This window comes from Poeciliopsis prolifica, unplaced genomic scaffold, assembly GCF_027474105.1.
Source record: "Poeciliopsis prolifica strain line A6 unplaced genomic scaffold, Auburn_PproV2 SCAFFOLD031, whole genome shotgun sequence".
Lineage (NCBI taxonomy): Eukaryota > Metazoa > Chordata > Actinopteri > Cyprinodontiformes > Poeciliidae > Poeciliopsis > Poeciliopsis prolifica.
The window spans coordinates 1598313-1625268 of record NW_026562406.1 but is presented as its reverse complement, the minus strand read 5'-3'; the positions used below and the strand labels follow the sequence as shown (position 1 = coordinate 1625268).

The 26956-nt window shown below is 41.9% G+C and overlaps 1 protein-coding gene across 2 annotated transcripts in view; it reads left to right on the top strand.

Moving 5' to 3' along the window:
• The first annotated feature begins 5789 nt into the window (after window positions 1–5789).
• kat6a (K(lysine) acetyltransferase 6A) overlaps window positions 5790–26956 on the top strand; it is a 33513-nt gene continuing 12346 nt past the window's right edge. For both annotated transcript variants that reach the window (XM_055050579.1, XM_055050578.1), the window contains exons 1-6: window positions 5790–5911; window positions 7497–8983; window positions 21922–22030; window positions 23656–23771; window positions 25600–25681; window positions 26483–26597. In XM_055050579.1, coding sequence (XP_054906554.1) covers window positions 8285–8983; window positions 21922–22030; window positions 23656–23771; window positions 25600–25681; window positions 26483–26597 — 1121 coding nt within the window. In that variant the 5' untranslated portion in view covers window positions 5790–5911; window positions 7497–8284. The remainder of the gene's footprint in view (window positions 5912–7496; window positions 8984–21921; window positions 22031–23655; window positions 23772–25599; window positions 25682–26482; window positions 26598–26956) is intronic.

Below are 26956 nucleotides of genomic sequence, written 5' to 3'. Positions count from 1 at the left end.
AAGCGTGGGGTGGGGGTCGCTCCTGGGCGTACAGGCCCTGGAAATTTCCGTTGTGTGTTTCAGTTCTTTTCAGGATGGGAGGGGAGGTGAGTTTTTTTTTTTTGGTTTTGGGGGGTTGGGGGATGGCTGGAATGGTTGGATTGGGGTCTGGGGACCTGGCAACCAGCCAGTCCCAGCAGGAAACTTTTTCTGCTGGCTTCACACAGAAAAGAAGGGAGTCCCGGACACTGGCTGGCTATCTGAGCGAGGCACTGCAGCCATGGGGCCAGAAAAACAGGAACTCATATATATTTGAGGAGAGCAAGCAACTCAAATATTTCTCACTGCGCAACACACACACACATGTTCATATTTCTTTATTTTATGAAGACAAACTAATGCGCGAGAAGGCAGAAAGAAATATTTTCCTGCTTTTATTCATATATCGCTAGACCGATTTGATAAGTTCCAGCACTTTGAGTCTCATTAATTAAAACTTTAGCCGTACAGAGGGGAGTCGGAGTTGCCAAGGATTCAATTTCAATATTAACTTGGCCAGATGCCAGGGGGTCTCGGTGATATGGGAGACATCTTTTTCAGATTCGATTTGTAAACTGTGTCTTTTGTTGAGTCTAAAGGGAATTGGTCCCACCATATTTTATGTGCATTAGCGACGAGGTTTCCGGACCGCCGGCGAACGCTTTTATACCCAGCCCACGATTAATAAACACAGCGGCAACAATGAAGTGAGCTCAGATTAATTCATGTTGTTTTTTTTAAAAAAAGCAAATAAGTCTTCCTTCTTCAGGCTGGCAAATGTCCAGCTGTTAAACCTTAAGGGTTGGTCAGAAAGCAGTGCTGTGCATCAGGTGGATGGCGTGTGTGTGTGTGTGTGTGGTGTGTGTGTGTGTGTGTGTGTGTGTGTGTGTGTGTGTGGTGTGTGTGTGTGTGTGTGTGTGTGTGTGTGTGTGTGTGTGTGTGTGTGTGTGTGTGTGTGTGTGTGTGTGTGTGTGTGTGTGTGTGGGTGTGTGTGTGTGTGTGTGTGTGTGTGTGCGTGTGTGTGTGTGTGTGGGAGAGGTGAGGGGAGGGCCAAGGGGGGCAGGTGGACACTGACGGGCCCTGCTGGGGGCTGAGGGGCCCTAGCAGGTGGATGCTCAGAGAACAGAAATGAAAAAAAGGCGGATTAGGGGGGATGAAAGGAAGCGAAGGATTACTCGTCTCTCTCTCTCCTCCAAAAACTGAAAACAAGCCAAGTGTCTGGAGCTGCCAGTCCATTCAGCCGTGTTAAGTGTGTAAAAATACAACCTGGAAACTTGTCCAGTTTTCAGGAATGTTGTAATTTACCAAAATAGAAGATCATGCCGTTTGAGTCGGTCAAGGTTTGTTTTCCAGATTTCCATGCCATCGGTTGTCATTCCACTCTTGAAGAGCAGAAATATTTGAGCTACACTAGATAACTTTTCATCAGCTTCCTTCTGCTCTGATAAAACAAAACAAACAAAACAAAAACATTGCTACAACTTTCAGCTAAATTATAAATCCATGTGACTGCTTGTGTTTTCCCATCCAGATGAAGGATTAAGTTTGATTTAGTGTCCCTTGTTTTGTATTTACTGCTTGTAGTGATTGTGTTCATAGACAAAATTTGTGTAGATAAGTCATCTTGACCTTGTTCTGCATGACCTTTGACCGGGGAACAGCACATGAAAACTTGCCTTTTGGCCAGTTCTGTCCCATTTCCTGAAATGTTAATTAACTTGAATAGTTAATTAAATATGCAAATATATTAATGCATTTCAAATGTTGTTCTGCTGGCAAGAAGCGTAATAAAACAAATGACTCGTTTCAGCCTCCAAGCTTCAGAATATAGCCATGTAATGTTGGGGAAAACTTTGTGGTGCCATCATTCTCACTGATTTCTCACGTGTTCAGCTTCCTCTCAACGTTCACTCCCCTCTGCACTTACAATGGTGAGTGTTTGACATTTGAATATATGAACATTTAATAGCAATTCGAGCAATATTAAAACACTCAAGCAATAGAAAAGCAGAAAAAAAATATCTGTGAAAAGAAAGCTGTATAAAAATGCGATTTCAGGTGAAGAATACATCAGGACGCCCGCGGATATATTCCCACTTAAAATCACTACAGTCACACAGGCGCTTCGAATCGGGCGCCTGTGATAAAAACGTGGCCACTCAGCATTTTGAAGAATGATTGCCCTGCTTAAAGCGTCATCCGTCTACTGTGGTTTGCTCTGTTCCCTCCACAAAAGCACAAAGGCCAGGCTAAAGCTTGACACAAATATCGTAAGCAAAGACGAGGGCTTCTGGAATGATGTTCTTCGAACAGATGAGCGTAAAACTGAATTATTTGGAAAACCTGAACAGGTAACATTTCAGATAGAAGCCAAATGCAAAGGAAGATTATTCTAACTGAAAGGTATATAGGTGGAAGTGTCATAGTTTGCAGATGCAAAGAAAAAAAAATACATATATCTAGTTTTAAATTAAAAATAAACTGCAGTTTATTTACCCAAAGTTGTCGCACCATGACAATCTCATATCGTCCCAACTTCAATTAGAAGCGAAAAACTCTGCTCCGTTGGGCAAACTTCAGATTTTAGAAAACAACTCTTCTAATGATTAGATGATGATTGTAGCACTGTTGGTAGCACTGTTGCCTTGCACAAGGAGTTCCTGGGTTCGATTCCCGGCCCGGGGTCTTTCTACAAGGAGTTCTCTCCAGGTTCTTCGGAGAGAACCGCAGTCGGGTCTCTCTCAATTCTCCTTAGGTACGGATGTGCGTGCGTGCATGATTGTTTGCCCTGTGTGCATCTGTGTTGCCCTGCAGCGGCCCGGCGACCTGTCAAGGGTGAACCCCCACCTCTTGCCCAAAATGTCTCACTGGAGCTAGGCGCCAGTACCCCTCGTCACCCCACTAGAGACAAGGGTGTTAGAAAATGGATGGCTGTATCTATTATTCTTCCAGTTGTTACATATGCGGTATATTAATCTCTTGCTACTGTTGGCTGCTGTCTCTCTTGGGAGAATGTAAACTTGTAAATTTGTTTCCCATACACTCACTGTGTATCAGCTGTCTTCACCCGTGTCTGTTGCGGTGAACACGGATCACGATCCCATGGTGTTATTTATTCATGGCCGGCAACCACGGTCGTAGTGGCGCGAGCTTCTCCCGAGCATTGTCCATCTGCTGGCTCGCCCACTGTACACCAAACGGTAACGTGAGTCCTCAGGAGGTGCACTAATGGTTGCTCGACTGTTAACGCTTCACACTATTTATCTCTGTAATAACACCGCCGTTAATTATAATTAGTGTCCTGTCGCCGGGATGTGATTTATCCGTCCCCGCAGAAGCGGAGGGGGATAAACAGTGAGGTAAAGTGTGACCCGAGCCGCTTTTATTTGATCACCGCCTGTGCTGACAGGGCCTCGCCCTCTCACAAGACACTTCCAGCATGGGAAAACATCAACTCTAATTGTTCCCTATAAGGAACCATAATCCGTCTCCGAGGACTGCTCTGCACATCATTTTACACAAAGCCCGAGATAATTTAATTTCCACGGAGGGAGCGTTTGGTTTTACGCTGTAATAGAAAATGAAGACATGCTGTCAGAGTCCCAAAACAGGTGCCACGGTATCAAGATAAGCACAGGCTTGAAGCATTTTTATTATTTTTTTAATACACTAATAAGTTGAGAGTAACTTACAGTTTCCACTGTAAGTTGAAATTTTGGTGATTTCAAATGTTACTGGACGATTAAATTGTTCCAGAAATTATCGCAATAAATTATAATATTGTTGTCTTGAGTTCATTTTCAAGCATAATGTATCGGCACAATAATGCAAGTTTACCCTCTCAGAAAGCAATAAACTCGGATTTGAAAAGAAAACGCCACGCCACAACTGGAGTTGAATGAATAGCCAAAATAAAACGCAACAGCCAAAAAACGAGAAATAAAAAGGAAGCAAACATCCCTGCCTTTTAAGATATACTGAGCAATGGAAATTATGAAGTTAATTTTGATTTATCATGTGATTCATTGACTCATTTCTTACTACAGAATTAACAGCAAATTGCCCACTTCTAAGAGGTAATACACATGTTAGTCCTCATTAATATAAACATGTCATCAGTTGTGTTTGCTTTAAATCTGAGCAAAACATTAAAGTGTTCAGAATTCATATGCAGAGGCGACCCAGATGTAACTCTGAAACTGTTGACTACTCAAGAGAACTTGAACATCAGACAGGTTGACAAATACACCATTGTTTACACATTGAGGTACAACATTCACAGCTTACGAGTTATTATGTCGCAGTCACAATTGTAGCCATATCAAGCTTATGATATGCGTCTAGGCTGAGAGAATATTTAATAAGCAAAGTAGCTGTTTGTCAGAGCTGGCAAAAGATTCCATCAGGTCCTGGGCAGAATTTCATTCAGAGGCCCCATTTTCCACCACCAACTGCAGCATTAATTAATTGCTTTCCACATTGTTCATAGTTTGTTTTTTATTTTTTTAGATTCAGAAGATTTATAGAAGTAGAGGAGAAGCCAAATTTAGTGTTATGTTCATGAGCACAACTTTTACCTGCTTTTGCATTTATGCCTTTTTATTTGTTATTTCACCAGCACACAAGTAGTGCTAATAATTAAATGGACTTTAAATGATGACTGTGTAAGCATAACTTTCAAGCCTAAACAATTTTTCTTTGTAAGGGTTCAGCTGGAACTGTGTGAATACAAGTTCTCTTCAGGTCCCAAAGAGTTTTATACTGTTTTTTTATTGTAGTTTCTTAATTGGGTTATATTTTCACCTCAAATTTTTCACTTTGCATTAGCCTATATATGTATTTTTTACTATTATTATTTTCATTATTGCCTGACTACAGATTGACATTGCAAATGATCTTAGGCAAGAAATGTTTGAAGACAAACATTTGTCCCGCAATAAATATTGTGTGTTTGCCAGCAATGGCCGTTGTTTTGTGTGCAACGCAGCAGAATGTAAAACTGAGGAAAAATAACCTGGAATTAGTTTGAGGGTTCCTTGACGGGTGTTACAATTCAATCGAGCTCAGCACAGATTCAAATGCAATAAAATTCCTTTGCATCATGTAAACATCATGCTGCTTCCACCTGCCACCAGATACTGCATCTGATGATACGCTTAAAAACTCCTCAATTATTTGAATATACGGTGTCTTATCACTGAATATACCTTCATGGACCAGTCGTAGATATTTGGCAGTAATTTATTTATTTTCCCCCCTTAAGGGAAAAATAATAAAACAATGATCAGCAATGCATCAGCAAACTACTCTGCACTGGCAGATAAAATAGCATGCCCCATCATGTCCACTGTAACAAATACCTGCACACTGCAACATCTGATCAGTCCAGTTAAATAAACATGCTCAGGTTCTACAACACACTGCAGCGAGGAAGTGTGCCTTACTTTGATCTTTAAATACCCTCTAACGTTAACTTTTAAGAGAAAGGCAGACGCTCCCTTGGATCTCTGCTGCATGAGCACCTACCGTCTCTTTTTATTTATTTATTTATTTATTTCATTCTCCCTCCAACACCACCACCATCTGTCCCTTTCTTCCATTTCATGTGCTCAAGCGTTATCCACACCCCTCTCATAGCAACAGCACGTCGCCCCCGCGCCTTGCAGTGGATTTTTCTTCCTCTGGATCTGCGCCTCGCACCATGCAGACGGTCCCTCGGCCCAGCCTGACGGCTCAGTGTTCCCCCCTCCCCCAACAGCCGTGCTCCTATTTCACTCAAAGATGGCGTCGGCTCTAGAGCCCCTGGTCCTCTGGCTGCATTTTTAGCCTTGTTGTTGTCTTCGTTCCCCACGGTTCTGGCACCTTCTTCGCAGCGGCTCGACACGAAATTCCGGTGAGTAACAGCGGAAGTCGGATAGGGTTCGAGGAGATTTGTGGGTTTTTTTTCCTTTCTTTCTTTTTCTACCAGAGTGAGCTTCACCCGAGCTTCCCTCGGAAACCAGAACCGGACCAGCTTTAGCTTTCAGGGGGAACCGCGAGAGGTTGCGGGAGAGAGGGCTACGGAGGGATGGTGCCCGCGGAGGTGGGTGGGTGGCTGAGTGGAGGGGGGCTCGGAGAGGAGGGGAAACCAAAGGCCTAGGCGCTCCGCTGTGGCGGCCTTGTCTCTCCACCTCACCGCAGGCTTGAAGCGACACAAGAGGGCGGTTGGTGAAGGGAGGAAGTCCGCCTAGGTGGAGACCCGCTTTGCAGGGACGGTGTGTGAGCGGGCAGAGGCTGCTCGCCCGTGCTGTGTGCAGAGAACTAGGCCGCGTAGCATAATGCTGCAGAGTCCGCCGCTCGGATACCTTCAGTGTTGCACTTGCCCGCTAGCCGAGATGGCCGTCTGCAAGTTGCATTGTGCCTCTTATATAAAGGCCGCAGTCTCACGTTAGTATCATGACATTCAGAAGAGGATTCCTTGTCTTGTTTGTGTTGGTGGAAATCGCCACCGAAGCGGGAATGTGGTGTGTTTTCAGCGCAGGAGTGTTAGCCGTTCTCTTGTTACATGCTGTTTACGTCTCGGGTTAGCGAGTTACGTTAGTAACAGTGTGGTAACGCTAGCTCGCGGGCTACGACGTTAGCTTCCCAAACAGCAGCGATTAACGGGGGACTCGTGTTTGTAAATACGTGTCAGACTGGAAGTACATAATTAAAATTGAGCGACACAACGTAATAATAACCCTTTAACGATGCAACAAACGCCTCTGGTTAGTCTTTTACCTAGCCCGTGAGCTAATGTTTGCTAGCTGTGTGTGCGTTTGACTACACGGTGTTTACATTCAGCAACCCAGCTGACCAGGTGGCTGGACCTGGTTGTCCAGGTTTCAGGAGTGTTTTGTTGGTTTCATTTGTCCCTGGGTCGCAGCACCTTTATTCAAAGCGACATTTAGCGTTAGCCACATTAAAACTCAATTATATACCTTGTATTGTCCCGTAATGACGGTAATTGGCATGTTCACACGTATCAGAGCGCTGATCGCAGCTTTGAATTGTTAATGTGAAAAGGAAAGCATGGCTTTGTTTACACTGATCAGGCATTACACCTTGACCACTCTCAGAGAGGAAGTGAACGGTAATATCTTATCATCAGGGCAACCATTAGTGGATAGGATATATTAAGCCTATTAGAAGCAGGAAGCTTAGGGATTTGAGTAAGTTTGATGTGGTCAGTGTGGTTTGATCCAACAGACGTGTTATAGTAGGTCAGGCTGCTTAAGAACTTTATTTACTGCTTTTTTTTAAAGCCATCTTTAATCATGTACTTCGAACAACTTGTTGTGAAAATATGCCTTACAGAAGGGGAATTTTTGCGGTTTTGAAAGAAACTGGGAACAAAAAAATCCAGAGAAGTTGCATGTACATCTGTTGCCATATACATTATATTTGCCTGTTTGCTGTCTGTTTTCTGACAATTTGTTTCTCTTCCCTGTTTTCCACAGTTTTCATCAGCTGTTGAGGCACAGTGGACTTGAAGGTGATCAAACCTGACTTCTTCCCTGTGGAGAGAAATTCCCTCCACTCCACAGATGAGAATCCCACAGCAGTGAAATAAGAACAAGTGGAGACAAGAGAAGGAGAAGAAGAAAAAAAAACGTGGATTTGGAGCTATTTATTCTGCTTCCTTCCTCTCTTTATATTGTAACACTAATCTCAAGTTCAGGAGACGTTGATCGAATCTGTCAACTCGCACTACGACGTGTTTACTTCAGCTCTGGCAGAAAACAGACTTTTTTTTAAAAAACACTTTAACGGAAGAAGGACTTTATTTTTGCGACTGTGAGCGCTGCCACCTAAATTAAGAAATCTAGCTGTTCTTTTTTGTTGTTGTTTTTGTGCTCTGTGGGAGTTTCATTTCTAAAGAGCTGCTGCTTTTTCCACTTCCTCCTGCTTCCTGCCAGGCACGCTCACCTGGTTAGGAGCGGGCGGCAGGTGGACCGTATTTTACCAGTCGGCGGGTCGGCTCGGGGTCGATTGTGCTATGATCAACAGCTCATTTACGCGTTGCTCATACTCAGCTTCTGAGGGACTCTCTGTGCGGCCCCAGGACAAGGGATAGTAAGCTGGTTGAGGACGAAGAGGAGGCGGCGGCGCTACGGCGCAGGCCAGGCACTTACTCGGCTCACGGTTCTCAATTTTTTTTCTTATCTGTATTTTTGTTATTGTTGTTTTTTGTTTGCGGTCCTTGCGGTAAGGCCTCTGGGCCACTGCATCTGCCCAGGCCGCAGCTATGGTGAAGCTGGCCAACCCGGTTTACACCCAATGGATCCTAGAGGCCATCAAGAAGGTCAAGAAGCAGAAGCAGCGACCGTCGGAGGAACGCATATGCAATGCGGTGTCGATGTCCCACGGTTTGGACCGCAAGACGGTTCTGGAGCAGCTGGAGCTCAGCGTCAAGGATGGCACCATCCTTAAGGTCACCAACAAGGGCCTCAACTCCTACAAAGACCCAGACAACCCTGGGCGCTTGTCTCTGCCAAAGCCAAAAGGTGGTGGCGGAGGCTCGGGAGGTGGTGCAGCTGCATCAGCGGGAGGCGGCAGCAATAACGGCCCCGGCGGCACGTCTCATTCGCACTCCGGCAAGAAACCCGGACTCGACTGGAACAAGCTGATCAAGCGGGCACTGGAGGGCCTCCACGAACCTGGCGGCTCCAGCCTGAAGAACGTGGAGCGCTTCCTGAAGTGCCAGGCGGACGTGGCAGCCTACCTGTCGAGCAGCGGCTCCATAGGAGCTGGCATCTTTCACCAGCAGCTGAGGGTGGCTCTGAAGAGAGCAGTGGCGCACGGCCGCGTGGTCAAGCAGGGGCAGACTTTCCAGCTGGTGAGCCGCTGCGGAGGCGGCGGCGGCGGCTGCCAGAACGACGGGACTGGGACGGTGTCTCTGGAAACGCTGCCGCCCGTTCGACTGCTTCCCCACGAGAAGGACAAGGTAACGGCACCGAACGCATCTCAGTCCACATGTAAACACCATTACTGTCAGATTTACGCCAGTCAGCGTCAGTCTGGCCACCACAACAAATTTTGCTGAACGATAAATTGTTCCGGAAGTTTTTGCAATAGACAATAATAATTTTGCTGTTTTGAGGCCATTATGTAGTAACACAATGGTATAAAAATAAAAGCGCATATTCTCAAAGATCAACAAACTTTTAATTCAGGAAGACATTTGAAAGATCCAAAATGAATGAAAACAACAGAAACAGCAAATAAAATGAATTAAACAAAGTCATCTTTCAAAAAAAAGGGATAGTTGAGACCAAAGCACTAGTTTTATCATTCAGTTTTTGTTAGAAAGGGAGAGAAAAGAGAAACAATAAATAATTCAAGTGGAATTTATTGAGCTTGTTTTAATTTATCACACGATTTATTGCTTTTTGCGACGTCTATTTAGTGCCTCATATTGTTGTGTATTACCGTTTTATCTGTTGAGTATCTGCTTCAGTATTGCTAGTAACTGAAGCAAAGTTTAGTGAAACAAGCTAATTGTAGAGCAATGTTTATTCCTGGTGTCAAACTATTATGACATAAACATTGAAAACAGTTGGTTTAAACCACAGCTCTTAATTTTTCCAAAACTTTGCAGAGCCAACAATAAAAAAAAAATGTAGATGTTAGCAGTTTTATGTATGGAATAAAACCTGCATTAAATTTTGACAACAGAATGACAACTTTTAGTGACATTTCATTTTTAGGGATGAACCAATTTAAAAATTTGGGCCAATATCCCCTCTTATTGTTGGGGTTATGGCTGATAACTGATATTCACCAATATATATATTATGTGTAGATATCTTGTATCCAGGTGTACTACTATAACACCTGGGAAAAAAACAACTTCACCACTGCTTCTTTGCTTCAGTTAAATTTCCCACAATCATTTGCTGCGTCACTATTCCGTGACCTCATCCCCTTCCCCACAAAAACATGGAAGTATGTATGTATCGGGTGTCAATATCGCTTTTATACCAGTTTTATCTATCAGACCAATACTATATCTTATAAATATTGCTGATACCGGTCGCTACCGATGCTAATACCGATAAATCAGGCATACCAATTTTTTTTTTCTCATCAAAATTACTAAGAGTTTTTTTTTTCCTTTTGATTCAACCATTTTCCACTAATGTAAACATCTGATAGAAGACAAAGTTTCCAGAAAGGAAAGTGTGGTTCTTTTAAAATTTCTTACAAACATCCTATTGTAAAAAGTACTGGAGTCTTCTTTTTATGAAAGGTTATTTAACATTTGTTAAATAACATTTGTGGCTCCAAACAGGTTTGGTTTAGCCGGACCGAGGGCAAAAACGACTCGTTTGGTTTGTAAAAGTTTCTGGTTTAAACCAATCAGGATGACCTGGTTTGGATACAACAGGATCAAAAAGATGAACCTGATCTGCAAAACCAACTTTACAGACTGTGATAGTCAGGCTTTTAAAACATTTGTCGTTTGAAGTTAGGGGATATCAACCTGTTTTGCCAAAAAGTTAACTCCAGTTTTCACATGATAATTTTGAGTGATCAAAAAATCAAGCAGTTTAATTGGGATGTGATTCGTCAACACCAAATCGTTTGGTATCAAATGGTGTATATTGTTCGTTCTTTTCTTTTTCGTTTAGACAGGCGCGTGAGTAATGTCTTCACAGGTATGCCTTGTTTGTTTTTCGTCCGTGGCCGGCAGACTTGTTTTCACCCGTTAAAAGAGGAAGATGAGGTCAGGCTTAGAGAGTCATGTGGCTCCCAGCCTCCTGCAGCGAGCGCAGACCAGCTGCAGGGCTGCTCCCTGTCAGCATCTGTCAGGAGATGCGAATAAGAGAGAAGGAAAGCGAGGGAAAAAGGAAGCAACGCGGACAAGAAAGAGAAAAGAGGAGGTGGCGCGTAGCAGAGCCAGAGGGCGAGGCCTGGATGATGCAAGCTTCTGGCCTCTGGCAGGAGAAAGAGGGAGAGGAAAGTGAGGGAGACAGAACAAGAGGGGGGGAGGCAGACATGCAGGCGACAGAGGAGAGAGGGAACACACCCACCTCTGTAACCTGATCAGAGAGAACAGCCGTCTGCTAACCTCAGCAGACCCGTTACCCCGTGTCTTAAATCTACCTGAGCGCTCTCCGCTATCGGCCCGTTACCCAGACGTCGTCGACCTTAGCAGTTTTTCGTCTCGGTGCCAGCTTTGTCTAAAATCCAGGGTGCCAAAGACGGTGAAGATGCCGACAGCCACACGCGCAAACCCAGACGAAAGGATTAGCCCACAGAGCAGGCCGCGGGTCACATGGGGTCGGCCCAACATGGTGACCCTCTTAAGGGGAAACGGAACGACCTGTTTCTCTAGAGCTAGACAGACAGACATTAGTTGAAGTGATATGTTTGTACTTTTAATACGCTGGTTTGCAGTTAGAAAAAATAAACTCAACGAATCAACAAGTTGTTACAGGATATTGCTTTTGGGTGTGAAACTGTGCTGAAAGTGAGCAGATTGGCTCAAAAGTTGTTTTGTACACAAGCTGTACTCTTTGGTTCTCACAGAACATACACACTGATATGAGGGTGCACCAATCAACCGGTTGATTGGCCCCAATTTTCTAAATATTGGCCTGTCGGCCGAGATTTACATGCAGAACCAATCTGTGCAACAGCAAAGTCTGGGCTGGGTGATAAATCAATTTCCATTGATTAATTCAGCGAGTCTAAGGCCTATTGTCATGTTTGACAAATGTATTTTAAAGTTTCTATTTATTTCAACTTTATGATTGAATATTAGGCAGAGGCTAATGTATACATCTTTAATTACAAGATTAAACTTATTAAGAGAGCAAAATAATAACTCCAACACAAAACAACAGTTAAAATGAGGAATGTTGTGAAATTAAACTTTGGTGAGAGAATACTTAATAGAAATACTTCATCTTTTCACACATCAACATCAGATTATCTTTAGTAGGAGGACTTTGAAACAATTGTGCAAAGCTGTGTATTTCAAAGAAAAAAATATACTCAAACTTATCTGGTTTTATTTATTTTTGAATCCTACCTGACAGCGTAAGTTCTAAAAAAAAAATCGGTATCAACCAAAGTTAGAATCAGCTGATGGGGCTTTTTAAAAATCGCCGATCGGCCAGAAAATTCCAATCAGTGCGGCGTTAACTCCTTTTATAAATGGCTTTGAAAGATTTCACCCAGTAAAATAAAGTTTAAATATCTCCCAGTCCCTGTTGGGATTCATTTCCTTATTCACTATCAAACATCCCCAAAACACCAGATGCACTCTAGAAGGAAACAAAGTCAGTCATTCCTCCAGCGCCCTTCAGTCTTCAGAGAAAATCACAAAATTGCCGCAGCGTTCCGGACGTTGGCATTCGGGTCAATCTGATCGCTTTTCTTGTTGCCGCTCTGTCATGTTTTCCCAGCATCTCCGTCAACTTGCCATGGGTTAGCGCCCGCGCCGCCGGTGTGAGCGGCATATGTGTCAAAAAGATTAAACTGTGCGCTACAAATAAAGGCAGAGATTGCTGTTGCGTAATCACTCCCTCCTGCCCTCCCCACCCGCACACTCTGCTTCGCTGGGCTCTCCACTGGCACATCATCGCCTCGCATGATCGCTGGCAGATATGATTTCCAGGGGAAAGAAGTGAGAGAGGGCGAGTGGAGGGAAATCAAAACAAATGGCTGAGCACTAGCTTTGACCCCATTTGCTGGGAGATTTGTGCATTCGGTTGCAGCTGATGGTTGCATCGGGGGCGTTCTATTCAAACGGGATCCCAGAGCCTATTTCTGGCTTCCCTAATAGGGTGCCATTGCCAGGTCATGAAGGGGGAGAGAAATGGGTGAGGGAAGTCAACTAGGGGTCATGGATGTATAGGTGACAAAGCTCATTGCTTCCCTGAGCAGCCATTAGGTGGGACGAGCTTAACGTTCAGCTGTGTGTGTGGTTATGTACTTTAGCGTGTGTGTTGTTGTTGTTGTTCATCCAATCACAGTAGGTGAAGACAGCCTTCCTGCCCGCCGGTTGCCCTCTCCCTAACAGCTGGAGCGGGGTGAACCAGAGTTCTCCACGTAGCCGGCCGTGTCACTGCGAGGACGTGTGAAAAACCCGACGCGTTCGCTACACACAGCTCCCACCTAACCCCCCTCCAAACCGTCCCACTGACCTTCCCCCGATGTAATATTTTTTTCGTTCTCAGTGGCTACCGTATCTCCAGCTCCAGGAACTGTCGCATCCTCATGGCGAATGCTGATTGGCCGGCACGTTTTTTACTACTATGATGTGTTTTCTTTCCCGTTTTCTGCTGCAGTCGCAGCATGGCGTTGGGATTTTGTTTGCATTTGTAAATTCAGGCGTTATGTCTGGAGATTCCATTTGAAAATGTTTTTCTTTTTTTTTTAGATTCATAAACAAGGGGTGCACTGATAGCAGATTTTTGGCTGGTCACCGATTTCTCACAATTAAGGAAATCGACGCTGATAAGTAGACTGGCCTGTGAATCGGTGCTCCCCTGTCAGAGGCTAATTTTCTGCCCAGAGCCTACAGTCGTGTTTTACAGCGCGTATTTGTTTGAACTTTGATTCCATGTTATTTCCCATAAGGGATGATTAAAATGAAACCAAGTTTTTTGGTTTTTCTGATATTTTTTGTCATTTCTTTATTTTTTTTATTAAAGAAAGGAAAACGTTTATTCTCCTGTCAATGTCTCGTTGCCGTAGTATTAGGGCCTCTCTGCCACAAAATATTTATTATAAAAATGCACTCCACCACTAAATGACAACCTGCAAAAGAAAACTTGGACTAGACCAGAGACTCATCTTCCAGCAGGAAACGGACCCTAAGCACACATCCGGAGCTACGCCGGAGCGGCTTGGATCAAAACAGTGGCCTAGTCAAATAAAATCCCATGCGGTGCAGAGACAAATGGCGGTCCTCTAGCATTATCGCCCAACGGGGAGCGTTTACCTTGAGCTCACCAGTTGGTGAGCGGCATCTGGCATTGGCAGCGTGTCTGCAGCAGAGCCGCTGTCCAGCTAGCCATAGTGTGGAGCAGCTGTGGAAGTAACGGCTGGAGGCCGGCCAGACGTTTGATGCTGTCGTTAAGATTTCTGCTCCCTGGCTAACCTCTACATAGATATTTATGTATATAGAGTTAATGTTTTTATGGAGATCTGATGGAAGACAGGGGAGTTTGATATTTCATGAAGTTACACAGTGCCTGGAAGCTGGTTGCCGTTCAGGATTTAGAGTTTTTTGATGACTAGGTTTACTCTGCTGTGTCCGTCTTTCCTTCTTTTTTTTCTTCTATTATTTCTTTTCCTCATTGTTCTCTCTTTTCTTGTCTTTTCCTAAGCTTCTGTTTCAGCAGGGAATGCTGGAACTCAGTTTGGTGTTTTCTGTAACTTCTCATGCCAGTTTGCAACATCTATAATTGTGCAGCAATTAGCTGCAAATGTTACCAAAATAAAAAAAACTTTTTAAAACATTATTGCTTGTGGAGAGATCATGATGAAGCAATTTAGGACGTTTTCTAAGAGTAATATGATTTTTTTTTTTTTAACAATTTAACAGAAAATTGGATTCTGGATTCAAAAAAATTGACATTTTCTGCACCTCTTGTCATTATTTTGCTAATTTGGATTTTTTTCAACAAAGACAATCCATCACACCTGAAGGTTTTTGGGGCCAAATCATTCACCTTGATAAAAATGTCTACTTCTATCTGCTCTGAAAAAGCACAAAATATTGATTTTAGTCTTAATTTCTTGTGCAGATATCTGAAATAAGGCAAAACGAAATTAAAGGTAACTTTTCAACATGTGTAATCTTGTTTTAAGTAAATAATTCTTGAATGTAGATAAAAATTACAAATTTTTTCATGCACAAAAAGGCATTTTACTCATTTTAAGTTAAAGACATCTGCCTGTGGAACTGGTACTTTATTTACTATACTCGAAAATAATTTTATTTAAAAATAAGTCTCGTCTTTGGTGAAAACCTACTTGTAAGATAGATTTTTCTTCTATCAAGTGTAAAAACATATTGGTCTTAGAAACTACACAATTTAGTGATCCATGTAGTGTGAAGAAAAGTACGGTGGCCTAGGAGGGTCAACAAAGTGACAAAAAAAAATAATCTAAATGGAAGTAATGGTAAAACTGAAGTTATAATAAACTTGCTAATGTAACTTCTATCTTTGTTGCATTGTGATTTTTCCATTGCATTGACCGTCTTTTGATTTCTTTTCCTGTTGAATCCTAGAGTATTAATATCACATTAATGATGGAAAACATTTGAATATTACATATTTAAAAAAACATTTTTTATAATTTGTTTGAATCCCAGACATGCGCACAGGGGCGTAAACGCTTTCGAGACACACCGTGGGCGGTTGAGTCAGGCGGGGTCGGACCGGGTCACGCTCACCTGGGCGTGTGTTTCTAAAGAAAAACCGGTTACCCGCCAGACGGGTTTTGAATTTAGTTAAGGCGCTAAATTGAAGAACTAGCTAGATGCTAGCCGTCACCACGAGGCGTGACCTCGAAATCCTTACCTCTGCTACAAAACATTCACAGACCTACATAGAAATGTTGGTCATGAGAAACGGTGAGGGTGAGAAATCTCCGGAGTGTCGTTGTGTTGCTAACGTCCATCTTGGCAGCTAGGGTTAGAAAAAGTCTGAAACGAGGAGGAGCAGTTCTCAGGAGGAATGTGTTTCTGCAGCTCCTGTGTTCCTGCCACTGAAGCAGGATTAGCTCTTTTTATTTTTTTATTTTTTAAGTATCTGCTGGGGATTAATTTCCAGTGACAGCCTGTAATCTGAACCCAGTTGTAGCCGAGGTGACGCTCGCTTTTGCGACGTTTAAAGGGTTAAATGTCAGGAATGATCGAGGTGTTGGTCATACCCAGGCTGCCACTGCTGCAGATTTTCTCTGGTTTTTTCCCCCCCCTTTTTGCCCTCTGGATTGTTATTTTTGTCTCCTCTGTTTTATTTTCTCGCTTTTTTTCTTTTTTTCTTTTTTTTTTTTTTTTTTGCGACCCCTCTGTTTCTTTTTCCCCATCTTGTGGCTTTGTGTTACTCCACAGCTTTGTTCTGTTGAGCTCTAATTATTTTCAGAATGTTTTAAGATCATATGGAGACTTTTCAGTCCCGGTGCAGGATTATAGTTTAATATTCTCCACTATTGGGGCGGGAAAAAAAAAAACCCCAAAACCTCTCACTGTTAAGCCGCTGCTTATCCTCCTCTTTCCTCCTCCGCTGTGTGTTTACCTCTTCCTCCTTTCACCACGTCCCTGTCTGTGTTTCTCAGGTGCTGTGCTGCATTAGGTGTAACGGGGTGTGTGTGTGTGTGTGTTGCAGGCAGCCTGAGTCAAAAGGAAATGAACCTAATAAATCAAGTTCTTGTCCCTGTCTCTTCCCAGCCAAAACAACGTGCCTACTTTCTTCTTTGTTGCTGCACTGTTTGGACAAAGACTATCTTAAGACTTAATGAGTTTCTCAGGTATTAATCCATTGTTTGTTTGTTTTTCCCCATCAGAATCTATGCGAATTACGCAGTTTTGGTTGCTTTGATTTCTTCATATTTTGACATTTTGAGGTTTTCTGGAGAACTTTGCTTCCGTTTAAATCACCTTTGACTTTAAGGCCTGCTACTTTGCAACGACATCGGAACTAACTGTGCAGTAGGGCTGAGCGATATCAGGGGGAAAATGGGTAATAATACTGGACTGTGATAATTGTACTTCTTTATTCTTGCAATAAAAAGTAAACAATGTTTATGCCTTCTGCTTTGGGCTTATAGCAAACATAGACCAGACATGGGGCTGTATAGAAAATCAATAATCTATATCGCAATAGGCACTTGATCAATATCAATAGATAATGCGTCTGATAGAATTTTCAATAACGCTGAGCTCGAACCGCACAGCATTCTGGGTGATGTGTGCAGAAGAAAGGCATTAGCCACGCAAGTTTTCTCATGTCGTGTGCAAAGATGTTGCAGTTCCGGTAAATGTGCAGCTGTAATATCTCTTAGTTTTGCAACCGTAAAATTCGCAGTAGTTAGATGGACTGACAGAAAACGGAAGTTGAAGTAAACAGGAAGAAAGGAAAGACATTTCCATCCAGAGAAGCTGGATCAGATCATTTAGGGATGGTTGTGAATATGTTTACAGGAGTGGTGCACTGATGGCAATTTTCTGGACGATCACTAAACTTTCAAAAGACTTGCTGATTTCAATTTTATCAATTTATTTATTTTTTTGGTCTGCAGAGTCTCTAAGGCTATGTTCACACGGCAGGCAAATGTTGATCAAATCTGACGTTTTTTCATTTTTATGTTGAGGTTAGTCACCAGGACAGACGTGGTAGAATGAATGTGAACTCCCAAAACGGATTCTTATTTTCATTTTGAGTCACATCCATGTGTCCACTCTCTGTGAATGCGATTCCAACGGGAACAGCCAAAACGAATTTGATGTGCCTTCGTCGGCACGTTCCGCCGTCGTTTGCCAGAGTTGTGCACCCGCGGGAGCAAGATGGACGACAGCTGTGACAGTAATCTGCTCCCGATGCAGTCCAATGCCACCCAACACTCCCGCACTTCTTCACAGACATGAATCGCTGCAAATAAAATTACATGAATCTATGTTTGTGTTGGAACACACAGTGCTGCGCGAGACGTCAGTGTTGTTGTGCTTTGCGCATGTGGGTCAGTTTGGAACCGCAAACCGTTCACTCAAAGGCAACATTTTAAAGGTAAAAACCTCCGCCTCGATCTTCAGGGCTGAAACGATTAATGGTGATTAATTGATGATTGAAGTAACAGTCAACTAATTTAGTAATTGATTAATCTTTAACTAGATTAATCAAGGCTCAAAAAAAGCTTGTTTGTTGAATCAATTAAACATGTTTATACATTTTGCATTTAAGATAAAAACACCTTTGACTGTAAATATCTTCTACCTAAAACTCCTCAATTGGCAAGTTTGGTTACCTGGTTCAAATTGTGTAAAGGAATGCTGTCATTGCATTTTGGATGATGAAATGTTACATTTTTTTAATTCAAGTACTATTTCTTTTAGTGTATTTTTACATTGTACAAAAAAACCGAAGACATTAAATGACAAATCTGCAGAATATGCCAATTTTTCTAATTCGATTAGTCAATTTGATTATTAAATCATCAGATTAATCAATGATTAATTAAGTTAATCGATTTAAGTGATCAGATTAATTTATTGATTAATCGCATTTTTAAAAAAGTTGCCAAAGAATAATCTATTGCGAAAATAATCGTTAGCTGCGGCCCCAAAACTTCTGACCTCACAGTTATCAACACTGATTAGCTTTCATCAATACGGCGACTTCCAGAATTCGGCGGGACTTTTCTGTCTTGTGTTGTGCCGCTGCCAGCGCTGCTGTCTGCTAGCCGGGCGTTGGGATGGATTGGCCGCAGGTTGCTGACGGCTTAACAAGCCCATGATGACCTTTTGCAGAGTTCAATTGAAAATAAACTTTCTCTTATGCAAATCCAGCCGAGCTTTTACTACCGTCTCCATTTCCTGTTGCAGATGACAACTGAAACTGTGTGAGATAACGTCGCGCTTGGTGTCTTGGTTTCATAAGCCTCATAAAGGAGTCTGAGCAAAGGTGTTAGCAGCTATTTGTCACAGTCTCAGAAGAGTTTTGTTTAATAGCAAATATGGAAAATGTTTCTGGTTTTTGAATTCAACACAAAGCCTAAATCCAATTTAGGCTTTGTGTTAAATAACTAAATGCGTCAAGTGGCTAAAGAAGGCTGATTCCAAAAATACTAACTAAAAACAGCTCCATTTTTTAATCTCTACCATAACTTTAGCTGTTTTTGAAGCTGCAGGAGTTTTGGGACTCTGTTGTATTTTTTTATGCTTTTTTTTTTTAGCTTCTTATAGTCTGAATCCTTTTTGCTTTTGTTGGAACAGAAGCGCCTCCCTCCAGCCTGAGATGTTTGCAGTCAAACTGTGGGAATCGGACCAACATAAAAGCGAAGCGATCAGAAAGCTTCACTTCAGCCTCGCCAGATTGTTGAAGACGTTTCCTTCCCTTTGTTTCTAGCTTTTCCCCCCACACGGCTGTTAGCAAGCACCGACCCAGATGTCATGCAACTTGTTTTCGCCCAGGCCTTTTCTCTCTCTGCCGCTCGGCTACAAAGCTGAGCCTTAGAAAACCAGCTGGTCTTAGACTTGCTTATTCTCTTCTGTTTTTCTTTCTATTCAATGTTCTCCTTCTCACCCGTAGAGCTGTGTCTCTTTTCCAAGTCTCCAACTTTATTGCTTCTCTTATACGGATGCTTACTGTCTGACAAGCTGGACAGGATTTCATCAACTCTCTTCTTTTTTTTTTATATGATTATTTTGTACTGGGGTTTATTTTAAACTTTGGAAATAGTTTTTTTTTTTTTTCTCTTTCCCCCCATGACACTTTATGCTCATAAAGAGTCTTTGTTTTTGAGGTCTGCACACATGGAGCGTATTGGATTAAATGCAGATCTTCACTTGCAGTTTACTGAAAACAGCAAGTAATTGTGTTACATTGCAGGGTATTATGGTTGCGTTTGATGTTCGGTTCAACAATCTGCTCACATTTAGGCTCTGCTGTGATGCAAAAATCTGAATATTGTGTCTAATTTCCAAGTCTCGTAAAGCGCTAATCAGTTCTGATCTAACTTCTGTCTGATTTTTCTTTACAAGCTGTATGAACTGTTTGTGTGAAGCTTTATCTCTGTTACACCTGAATTTCTTCGTGGGTAGACACCAGGTTATATCAGAGGACCGTAGCATCCATCCATCTCCAGCACGGGGCCCCTGAGTCTGATGCGGAGACGTTTTTAAGAGGCTCCAAGACTCTGGAACTTCCTTCCATTGTGTTACCATTTTAAAATCAGGACTAAACTGGGGCTGTTGTAAAAGATTATTTTAGTAATCGAGTACCCTATAGAATATTTTTACGATTCGAGCAATGTCTCTCTTTCTTTCTCTCTCATATTCCTACCGTTTGCTCTGTAGAAACGAACGGTTCCTACCGTTACAGACAAAAAAAAATCAAAGCAGCACAGTTTTACAAAGATGTTTGTGGACGTCAGAATAATCGTCACAATTTTTGTGTTGTCGCAATCGTGACGAAGCGATTTCAACACCACAAAAGCTGTCGTGACCATCGCACCACAAAATTCAACAATCCTTATTTCTCCCCCAGACCCTGACAAAGTGCCCCACAATCCAACACCATGCTGGTAGCACTTCACAACGACTCATAGGAGGAAGTAAGAGCGCTGCTGTCCACAGATTATAATCTGGCGGAGCACGGTTTGCTACATAATGAAACATAATTTAACGAAGCGTTGAGGAATTTTAATAATCGAGGTACTCAAATCGTTTCGAGTGGTTTGGCTGACTAAACCTCTCCAAATTTGACAAATCTGCTATTCCAACTAGCTTGATCTCTTTCTGTGCTTCTCCTGACTCGATTTGACCATCGCCAACTTCTGGTCGTTGTTCCTCAGCAACAAGTAATCTGCATGACTCATTGTTTGCATCAGGTTTTGCCACACAATTTCATCCAGACGTCTTCCTTTCTACTTACTATGTGATTAGTGATCATTCATTTCAGTAATTGAATTACCAGTGAAATCATTGCCTTTTCTATTACTGCTGATATGTTTATTCTGATTCATCATGATGCATCAATTATAGAAATAATTATCTACTAATTTGGTAATCGATTAAGCAATTCTAGAAATGGACATTTTGCTGAAAGAACAACACAATCTATGTGGTAATTAAGCCAGAACTTCACAAAAATAGCTGCAGTTTGCATTTAAGATTAAAAACAAGTCTTTGTCTGTAAATATGTTCCACCCAAAACCTTCTCGAGTGGCATAATTCATTCCTCACCCGGTTCAAATTATGTAAAACTATCCAATTATTAACTGGTTAAACCATAATATAATCAACTGATCAGCCCTGCACTGTATTGATAAGCATTTCACAGGTTGAAGTATTTTTGTAGCTATGCTCTTTGCTACAAATGATCAAGCGTGCTCTGAAAGAATGCTCTGATTGCACTTTAGGCGATAAATGTTGCTTATTTATTCAAGTATTTTTAAAAAGTTAGCATTTTTAAGACTTCATAGTTGGTGTTCAGGTATTTAATCGTCCAATAAAACATAATGTCAAGTGATATTTTCAAATTTCCTGTCAACTTTAAACATTTTAAAGTTTAGCAAGTTTTCGGAGGGAAACCTTGCTAAACACAAGCCAGGGCCAATAAAACATGACAGTCACTACTGTCAAAGTTGAACATTTTAGTAAATCAGCATGGATTGTATTTTTAGAAAGTTCAGTTGATTGCACCAAGCTGGTTACATTCCTGTATCACATTAAGCTGAACACACACCTGCCTGAGATAAAAGTACACCTGCAGTTCCTTCCACCATCACTGGTCATACATCATTCTGTTTTTGGGGGGTTTTTTTTCATTGTTTTGTGCTTGCTTGTATATTTTAAAGTTTTGTCATTGAACCTCCCCAGCTGCGGGCTCTCTGCAGTCAGAATCACCCACCTAAACCACTCCAGCTAACGGCGTCAGTAAAGGGCGCGTAACCGCCGTCCTGCGATCAGCAGAGACTCCGGCACATGGCGACGCCACATAAATAACACAAGCTCTCTCACACTCCTCGTCACCCTGAACTTGCTGCTCAGACACACACTCTGCAGCGTCCGTGCGATTTTCAGCCCACCGTTAGCGCGCTAATGTACGCGGCGGCACTCATTGACCATGGCGGGACGCGAGGCCTCGGTGTTGCCTTCATGTGAAGCCGTTAATTTGACAGACGGTTGTGTCCTTCCTGCAGCCCGTGGCGGAGCCCATCCCCATCTGCAGCTTCTGTCTGGGGACCAAGGAGCAGAACCGCGACAAGAAGCCGGAGGAGCTCATCTCCTGCGCCGACTGCGGCAACAGCGGTGAGTGCAGGTTCAAACTCCTCATTTTAACGTTGGAAGTAAAGGCTATCAAATATTTTATTCAGATAAAGGATTTTAAAACTACAAACTCGAGACAGATCCGTTGGGATCTCTGTTTAAGACGTGCAAAATGTCACATGGAAACAGTTATTTAGTGGGGGGAACAAACTTTCAACCATGTTTAAAAGTCATGAGGTCACCAGTGAAATGAATGTTGGTCTCAGCTACAGACTTCCCAGGTGGATTTGATGTAGGACTGAAACGATTAATCTGATTAATCGATTAGTGAAATGATTGTCAACGAATTTAGTAATCGATTAACCATTAACTGACTCAAAAAAGGCTGTTTGCTGAAAAAACATGCTCATAGCAGTGATTGCAACAAAAATGAAAAAAAAAATAGACATGCATTTTGCATTTAAGATAAAACGCCTCTGTCTTTAAATATGTATCAGCCAAAATTCCTCAAGTGGAATGTTTTATATTCACCTAATTCAAGTTAAATAAATACTGTCATTGCATTTTAGGGAATAAAATTTTTCTTTTCTTTTTTTTTTTTCTTTCTTTTTTTTAAAATCAGTTAAAGTATTTCTTTATTTGCAAGTATTTCTAAGATTTCATGAAAAAGGCTTACATGGTTAAATAAAAAAATCTTGAGGACATGTAATTTTTATTTCTTATTTGATTAATTGTCAGAATAATCGACTGCTAAAATAACCTTCATTTATAGCTCAGGTTTGAGCTATAAATGAAAAGCACCGCCGACCATTGTTTCTCTAGGTGTAGGAGGTGTGATGCTGTGGGACTGCTTCTCTTCCTAAGATCTGTAAGCCTCAGGAAAAGCAGTAAAGTAAAAATTTGATTGAATCTACAGCTGAAAAAGGTTCATCATTCAACAGAGTCAGGCGAATGTGGCCAACTGCACTCAAAATCCGTCTGCTCCCATAAAACCTTTTCCTAACAGTGAAGTTTATTTCCTCCAGTTCAATAATGTAGAGACGTAAAAGCTGCTCTTTATTTCCCAGTGAAGTGATGCAGATTCATTGACTTTATTGCTGTGTACACACCTTTTATCCGGAGTGTAAATGAATATTTCCATTTCTTTATACATCTGGTTTCTCAGCTGTCAGTGGAGCAGTCCTCAGTTTTTCCCTCTGAACTGGCGGCTTCAGTAATCTCCACCTCAAGTCGCAGTCGGCCAATCGCAAGCCTTTGAGGGTTTTAATATTTTAATATGTCGCTAACAGTACTGTTAGTTGCATGAACTTCAGCTACCTTTCCATCAGTTTTCTAGTTGAACAATCCGTTTCCCGCAGCAGGAGTACAAGTTTCTCGTTTATCTGAGGCGAATAAATCTAATTTCACTCTTATAGTCCTTACATGTGATGTGAAAATGATCCTCCACTTCCTTCAGCTTTCACGGATTGTCATTCACGTCTGATCACTAACTTTGAAGCTGAGTTTGATCCTCCGACAGCTTTCAAATCCCAAAATTGTCCCGCCCCTCTTCATCTTTTATTTCTTTTACAATCATGCATCTGTGTCAAGAGCTGCCAGTCACAGCAACCAGAAATCAGTGTGTAATGTTGATGTAGTTGTGTGTGTGTGTGTGTGTTTTCCTACAGGCCACCCGTCCTGCCTAAAGTTTTCCCCAGAGCTCACGGCACGAGTCAAAGCTCTGTGGTGGCAGTGCATCGAATGCAAAACCTGCAGCAGCTGTCAGGATCAGGGGAAGAATGCGGTGAGTGGAGGAACAAACATGGCCGACTGGCAGCCAGACAGGCGGCATCCCCTCAGCGCGCTTCTCTTCGCTTTCAGCGTCAGATGGGCGGATCTGCGGTGCCAAGCGATTCCTCTCGTTCCTCTGCTCCGTTGTGCAGAGAGGGGCGGCATTTGACGAAATAATTTGTTTTGATGGTTCATGTATAAAATAAACGTAAATATGCGCACACTTTTCCTGTGGACGACATGAAACTACAAAGCGTCAAAACTCACCTAAATACACTGAAATCTGATGACATTCGGTGTTATTTAGACCAAAAAGCATCGAACCCGATGTCTTTCATGATTTTGATATTTTACTGTTTAAACGCAAACGCTGAAACCGAACCGCATTTCTCCTCAGTTGCATCAGCAGATGAACTAAACCTGCTGATTTAAAATAATCAACAAGCTTGATCATTTTTAAGGTGATGCCGTCACACGTACATAAGTGGCTGCGTAATTGTGGCACAGCGCTTTGGCTCTGATGGAGAACATCGCCAATGGAAGGTTTCTTAGGGAGCGATAGATCAGAGATCATATTGATCTTCTGGGAAATGTTGATGATGGTTTATGAGCATTTAGATTGCCCAGTCTGAACATCCTGGAGCTCTGAGCGGAACTTAAAGAGCCGTCCGGTACCGGTCTGCCGCAGTTTTCCTTCAGTTGAGTTGCCTTATGGACATAAAACATTCTAGTTTTTAGAATAAACATCTAAATTCCCACTCAAAGGACTCTCTGACACGCTGTGTGTCTTTAAATCCCAGCTGAACTCGCTACTGTTCAAACAGGCATTTGCAGAAACTCTTTATTTATTTATCTTTTTTATTTTTATTTTTTTGAGGCGACATTATGTGTTTTCAAAGCACCTTTTAAATAAAATATATAATAATTATTATTATTAATACTTAATACTGCTTCGAACAAGGACGTTGGCATGGTTATTACTTCACGTGGTTGCAGACTTCCGGGTATTTATACTAATTTACTTTGATATGTATTTATGGAGGCGACAGGGCGGACCAGCAGCTGCGTTCTGTTTCCAGCAAATTAGGATTTATAAAAGAAAGGTGCGCCGCCACGTGTGTGAACATGGCTTTTTGCATCCGATTTTATTCATGCGCACCACGTTTCTGATTTCTTTTTCCAAGTTTTAGTCTGAAAACTGCGCACTCTTTTATGCATGAGGCCCCTGATCATACCAGAATGATTTCAATCGATTTTATTTATTCGTTTTTTTGTCCTCGCTTTATTTTCGAAAAGAAGAAATGACAGAAAATATTCCCAGGTGTTTTTTTATTCCTGTCAGCCCTTCTACGAGTTGTATGATGGACTATTAATTCAAGAAGTTTAAGAATTTACAAGATTACAGTCATACTGTCAGAAAAAAGAGGCAATTTTACCAAAAAGAAAACGCATTAAAATTACCAGTGAAAAGCTGAGTTTGTGCAGACTTATTTCAGCATCCTGCTACTGATAATGATTTGATGCTGACATATTAAAAGATTCAATAACTGCATCAACTATTTTCTGTAAAACTTTTACTGAAGTATAACTTCACAAGATGCTCATTTTAAATCTTTGTTACTTTTCATATTGGGGTTCCTGTAAAATTACTACTTCCTTCTTTAAGTATTCCAACTTTATTCTTTATTATGACTTTATTCTCATGATTGAAATATAATAGTCACAGGCTAACCCCAATATTCCATCACAGTTGACCTGAAACTTCAAATCAAATCAATTTATCAGCCGGTCCTACATCAGGCGCGTCTGATGTGTCGATATTTGTCTTTTTGTCTCTGCAGGATAACATGTTGTTCTGTGATTCTTGTGACCGGGGCTTCCACATGGAGTGTTGCGATCCGCCCCTCACCCGCATGCCCAAAGGTAAATGATAAAGATGCAGTTTAAGGTCTGACCTTCTTGATAGAGAGGCCTGCTTTGAATTCATTTCCATTCAGGCATCAAACCTCTGTCTGGTTTTTGTCCATGCTGCTGGTGGATGACATCTTAACACCAGGAAAGGAGGGATTTTAGTTTTGAGATATTTAATAAGGGAAGGGAAAAAATGTTGCTCTAATTTTTCTGTTTGTTTTAGTAGTTGAGTGGCCGATCAACAAAAAATGTACTTCTTTGTCGGATTTTAGACCTAGAATCAGAAGCATGCATGGCTTCGTCACACCGCCAAAGCAGCATTTTTCACATTGATTTGTCCCGTAATTCATACAGCAGTGTCAAATTTATAATTGCTGTGTAAAGTTTTGAGGTGGCGACCCAAACTGGCTGGGAACGTCACCTTTCAGCATTTTTATATTTAGCTTTCATGTTTGCAATTAACTCAAATGCAGCTTCGTCATCCTGTGGTGAGCTTGAGAAAATTGAGGAACAAACAGGAATTATAAATTCTTGTTGTAAAGAGAACAAAACTCCATCCATAAAAGCTCTGAGGAATCATTTCCAGTTTACTCTGTTTCTATTTTAATTAGCTATAAACATTCAGTGCCCTAAATTACCAGTGAGTCTCTTTTCCTTTTAAAGAGCGAAACAAGGCTGACCGGAATATGAGCATGAAAAGAGAAAATGAAATTAGACGGGGAGAAGAGAAATGGTGAAGGTTAATGGAGGTTAAAACCATCTCCTGAGTTCCAGCTGCAGTCAGTCGTTTCTTTTTGCTTTTCTCTTTCTCAGGCATGTGGATTTGTCAAATCTGCCAACCCAGGAATAAGGGAAAGACGCTTCTGCATGAAAAGGCGGCGCAGATCAAACGGCGATACAACGCACCGCTGGGGCGGCCCAAGAACAGGTACTGAGGGGAGACCGGCCGCAAAATATGGTGGACAAATCCACAGCGCGGGAAATCACATCTTTTCCACTTTTAATTATATTAAAACTGTTTCATTGAATCAGTTTATTTCAGGAATTTAACACAACAGAAGCCCGTTCCTGAAAAGTATTTATTTAAAAAAAATATTTATTAATAAAACTTATTGTTATGTGCTTTATGAAGCCACCTTTAATTTGATAACACTGATTGAAATCCAGTTAATCCCGGAAGAAGAAAATGCGAGCCAATAACCATAGACCTCTTTCACACTGCACTGCCAAACGAACCAAACTCTTTGAGTAAGCTGTTCTCCTCCTCGCCTGTGGTAGCGCTGCACC